Genomic DNA, 5765 nt, shown 5'->3' with positions numbered 1-5765 from the left:
ATCAACCAGTGAGCATGAGCTCAGTCGGAATGAAAGATGGCTGTTTGGTTTCATCGCCATCAGTGCTGTACAAGCTGCTGTGAGTCTCAGGTTCTAATCCTGATAGTAGATATTTGATGCATGGCGCTAACCCTGCAATTGGCCAATATCTGGAATTGTATCATTTATATGTGGTTGTGGGCCACCAGGGGAGTGCCGTCTTGCCTTTCACCAATTGCATTTAAAGAGGAAAGCAGTTCATTCGCTATTTAATTGTGCTGCTTCTTTTGCTGACTCTCTCCCCCCACCTCACCCATCTTTTTTTAACTGCTGCACTTGTGGCTGGCACATCTTAGCAATATGTCACTGTTAAAATAGCCAGGATACAGACAGAGTGAGCGAGATTGAGGGCTGCTGGTATTTGAAACATGACCACGTATATGCGAGCTTCTTTTCCCAACCCATTTCAAAATCTCAAAATAGCTCCCCGTGGCCCGGATTTTCATCCAGCATAGACCAATGCAAGTGGAGAGTTGGAACATTGTGGTAGGGCTTTCTACACTGGAAGGGCACAGGGGGGAGTCTTGCTTCCCCCAGGTCAGTGGTTTGACTGCTACATCTGGACATACTTCAGTTTAACAACTAGAGCCAGTCCAACGGAAGGCATTTCTAGAGTGCAAGGGACTTGCATTTGGCAGTGGCCAGGCGATACAGCAAGGTTTGATTTAGCACATTGTGCGGAGGGAGGGTCTGATGAGGCAAGAGGGCAAAAAGATTGACTAACAGGAAAAACCTATCGGATTTCCAACCTGGAAGATCACTGAATCTCTTCAGTCAAACTTCTGATTATTTTGCTTCTTTGTTGCTTAGGGTGGGGGTGTTCGGTGCAGGTGTTCATTAGTCTGCTTATCTGCTGCCCCCTACCTACATTATGCTGCACGACGACCTCTTAGTGGAGTGCAAGATTGATGAGGGAGAAATCCCAAGAACTGCTGCTCCAGCACCCCTTCCTACAGAGCCACCTCCCAAAGTTGACGTGCGAGATCCTCATGGAATAAATCAGCACCTGAAGGTTGGTAACTTTCCTTTTTTTTTGTGTTTGTGCTGGCATGTGGCTTGAATTTGGCTGTACAAATTCATTATCTGACTTTACAGCTCCAGGGCTTTGATACAGTTGTTGCATTTGGCTGCTTTGGTTATCCTTTAGTCCGTCTTGATTTATATCTACCCAGAATACTCAGAAACATTCTTAATTCGATCAGGGTCACGGGCTGATTTAGAGTTGCCAGATAATCTGTCTTTTAAAAGTCTGGGGAAAAAAATGGAGCACCTGAAGAAGAACACAATGTGCAAATTCCTTGTAGACAGTTGATTTAAGATCAGAACCCTAGGTGTGCACATTTAATGTAGATCTTGACATTTACTGAACTTCTTCACATCTACAAGCCCAGACTATTACATGCTTTTGCAAAGATACTTAAAAATGAAACACAAAATTGCATGGAAGAATATGTGAACATTCCGAGCAATGACAGCATTCTCCTGTCCATGCTCAGTTCTCACTATAGTGTTTTAACTTTCCACAACAATGTATTGGACAAATTAGTAAGATGGCTGATGTGTTTAAGATACACAACATCACTATTATATCTCACATATTGAAATTCCTAATAGCAATCATCTTAATTAATTGTAATAAATAAATCTATTCAACTAAGGGCTTTGCAAGATCTTTTTCTCATGTGCTCCTTGGCCTTCTATAGACCTTCATTGCTTTCTCACAAATGGGCTGCACATATGATATTTTATGAATTCATTACATATCTAAGGAGCAGCTGATGTCTACTTTGGATGTGGACCACACATTTTATTAAAGTCCCCCAAAATCTTTTTCACAAAGTGCCGATTGCCCCTTTTTATAAACACTAAATCTTCTGCTGCTTGCCACTCTTGTTTCTTGCCATGAATGTCTCTCTGTTTTTTAAGCATTTTTGGTGTCTTTCTGATGTGTTCCAATTATTTTCTTAATGGCAACCATTGTAAGGTTCTGATCATAATGTGTAACTGCTTAATCACTAGCAGCCAATGAGAAGTTACTTTTTGAGCCTCTTTGTTAAAAGCTAAAGAGATAATACCAGAGTGACACTCTTTCTGAGAAATAGAGAAAAGAAAAAGGTGGCAAATAAGAAACTGGAAAAAAGAAAAAAAAAATGAAATGCACAGCAAATGTAAAAGTAGTTATAAGAATGAATAATTTCAAATATAGACAGAAAATAGCAGAAAGATTCAGTTAGAAAAGAGAAAATGGAAAAAACAATTATACTTAGGAAAAAACTCAAAATAGATACTTATAAAAAAGTATCAGAAATAAAATGTTAGGAACAAGAAAAATGGAAAAAGAAAAGTTAGACCATTAAAAGGGGAAAATAGACAGAGTGAAATGTTAGTGTTGAGTTTGCTCTGTAATGCATTTCAAATCCTTCACTTGGCTTTTAGACCACAAGTTTGCCAACCAGTTTTCATTTTGTTAATATTTGTCCATCATTGTCTTTGATTTTTGTTTTGCTTGCCAGCCTCTGTGTCCTTTTACAGTCTTAATCTAAGGGTTTCTCATTTTCTTTTTCTGTTCAGTTTCTGAAATGACTTTTGTCTTCCTTCTGCAGGTTGATTTTAATGATGTTCTAGCTGAGCCTCCCTCCTTTCACAGTTTTGATAAGGTCTGGACCTGGAGTGACATCCTATTTGAAGCCTCTAAGCTCTGGTGTTACCGTATCATTTCTCTGCTCTGTGCTGTCCCTGTATCCATAATAACTGGCTTCCTCTTTGCTATTCTGGGCTGTCTACACATCTGGTAAGGAAATGGCCATTTGCAGGATAGTGTTCATTGTTGGAGACTTTCCCCAAACCTCCTCCGATTACAAATATGTTTAATGACCAGTACTAATGAGGATCAGTAAATGTACATCAGACCATTCTGCATTATTATTCTCTCATCACACTGTTTACCATTAGCTGGATGAATGGATGGTGCTTGTGTGTACATCATTGTGTTCATAAGAATTACTTACAAACGTTTTGAAATCACTTCAGTTTATTTTGTCTGGTGCCTCCTAACTCACTAGCATTTTATTGTTAAACTAACGATGTATAAATTATAATAAAATTAATGATAGTTATTGAAAGAATATGTGCAATATTGAATACAGTTTTTAATATAGTGTAAACATTTATATTTCCATGATACAAAAATTTCAGATGGTTGTTTAAATACGAGGGATGTTGAAAAGGTTTCTGCACTATTTTTAACTCTATTTATTAAGAATTTCAACAACAAATTATATCACTTTTCTACATTGTCACCTTCGTGTGCGATGCAATTTTCCCAGCATCATACCAACTTTGTAATGCCCAATTACTACTCCTCCCACCTTCACCGTTTCCAACGAAAATATAAAAGTGCGGAAACTTGTTGAACGTCCCCGGTAAAATATTACTTCCGATTGAGTAATTCTTTTCAAACTTCATATCTATTAGCTTTTTATTATTATAAATATCTATACAAAATTTTAATCTTCTATCTCTAATTATAACCATAGTTTACTTGAAACTTTGCAAAAGTACTTAGTTAAAGTACCACTTCCGGTCGCCGGAAGTGGCCCAAAAGTTGATAGGATTCCTTATTTTTAATATAAAGCAGTTGTACAAAATCTTATTGACCTAGGTCAAAGCATTATCATGGTTACACACAGAGGGACATAATTTCATAAAGGGTATTTTCGGACTCAGGAAGGTCTAAAACGTTAAGATTCATTAAAATCTCGAGGTCAAATTTTTTCACAATTCCTATACTTTCTCTATACTAGGTATACGAAAAAATGAAATATGATCAGGCGTTGGAATCATGCATACCATCAACCAACCATAGGGGTTCCCCCATAATGGCATACGAGGGTTCAAAGTAAATGTTTTTCACAAAACTGGGGAAAATGTGAATCGATAATACTTCAGGGTTAGTGCTATTGTATGCTAATTTGAGTTTGCTGATCATGAATGTGATGTTATTTGTGATATTTGGTTCTTTGGTGGCCCTACCCTTTGATAGTCACTCGCAGAAGATTAAAAATGATGAATTTCAGACATAACCATGTGGGGTATAATTTAGACTATTTCAAAGGCACTGATTACAAATATGTTGTTTTTGATTTTTGATCCTTTACTAGGGATCTAACCTTTGATGGACCTCCATCATTGGGAGAACTTTTTCGAATTTCTATAACAATCCAGAATGTTTAGACCTGAAACATTTCAACTGAAGCACACATGTTAATATTGTTAATATTTGAAGCAAGTCTTCTTGTTCATTACATTATGTACTTCTGCCTCATGAAGTACATCATTACATTTGCTATGAACACCCCGCATTAAGGCGGCTTACACTAATTCAGACCTTTTTATGTTGATGTAGCTTTTATCTACCCTGTTTCAGAACTGTGCTTTTCTGGCTACTTTAACTTGATGTTCTGCTATTTTCAGGTGTGTCATCCCTTGTGTCAAGTTGTGTACCATTAGTATGCCTCCAATCCGCACACTTTGGAACAGCATTCTGGAAATCATTGTAGTACCAGTATGTGTCAGCATTGGCCGCTGCTGCAGCAGTATCTACATGACTGTGTCTAAACAATGAAAGTCCCAGACATACTCAAGGCCAGTCCTGTAGTTTTGATCAAAGAAATGGAAATCCAACAACACCCAGTCATGGAAAGAAAATATATTTCATTGTATTATATGACCATCTGAGCTACATAGTCTAAAGGAAAAGTATGGCAAACCCAGTTCATACCACCTTGTGATTAAGTGACCCTTTACATTGAGATCCAAGATGTGTATCATGTGAGTTTTCATACACACAGAGGTTTGTATTATGTGTTTTTAAGATGAATAAGTGACTGTAAACTGGCCCAGTGGGAGTCTGTGTGTGACTGCACCTGGCAATGAACCAGCTTCAAATCCAAGCCTGCTCCCAGCTTTGAGTTCCTACAACAGCATGATGAGCAAATTGATAAAGAAGATGAACAGATGGACAAAATGAGCCATATACACATTTATAAGACTGAAAAAAAAATCCTTTAACACAAACCAAGCTAGATAATCTTCCTTTTATTTTGCATGTTATATGATTTCAGAAAAATGAACTCTTAGTCTCTTTGCTCTAATTTGAATTCTAAGAAATGTCTTTTCAGAATCACTGGTCCACTCAGTCACCTAGGCCAATTGGATTGCCTCCCTGAACAAATTCTAAATGACCCAGTGTTCAAATTAATTAAATGTATTTCTATATGAGACCTTTATCAATGCTGATATATGGAATATATTTTCCTTCTTTAAAAGGGGAATACTGCCCATCTTGTGATTAATTGAATAAATAAATAAATCAACATGTTTCTTATCATGTGCTTTACAGTTGTATTTATTAACTTGGCTGTGTATTATTGTTCTGCATCAAAATTTTTCCTCTTTCTTTGGCTTCTGAGAACAATGGAACCACTTCATTATATGTTAACCAAACGAGCTTCACTGACTTGGCACTTATGATCACTTTACATTTATTCCCACTTTCATAATGCAATGGTACTGAGAGTGCTGTGCAGAGTGGAGGCAGAACCTCTGTGTTTTTCTCAGTTGGATCTGGGCTTCATCAGGGGTGTGTTCTTGCTCATACTCTGTTCAGTGCTTGCATGGACTGGGTGTTGGGCAAGATCATGGGGTCCAATAGCTGTGGGGCATCT

General features: G+C 37.6%; 1 protein-coding gene across 1 annotated transcript; it reads left to right on the top strand.

Moving 5' to 3' along the window:
• Positions 1 to 448: 448 nt before the first annotated feature.
• zgc:158296 (uncharacterized protein LOC791212 homolog) lies at positions 449 to 5428 on the top strand. Its single transcript, XM_039775667.1, has 3 exons — positions 449 to 1051; positions 2643 to 2830; positions 4513 to 5428. The coding sequence occupies exons 1-3, from the start codon at positions 911 to 913 to the stop codon at positions 4661 to 4663; spliced, it is 480 nt and encodes a 159-aa protein (XP_039631601.1). The 5' UTR covers positions 449 to 910; the 3' UTR covers positions 4664 to 5428.
• Positions 5429 to 5765: the final 337 nt, after the last annotated feature.

Source organism: Polypterus senegalus, chromosome 13, assembly GCF_016835505.1.
Source record: "Polypterus senegalus isolate Bchr_013 chromosome 13, ASM1683550v1, whole genome shotgun sequence".
Classification (NCBI taxonomy): Eukaryota; Metazoa; Chordata; class Cladistia; order Polypteriformes; family Polypteridae; genus Polypterus; species Polypterus senegalus.
This window is presented reverse-complemented; position numbering and strand designations above follow the sequence as displayed.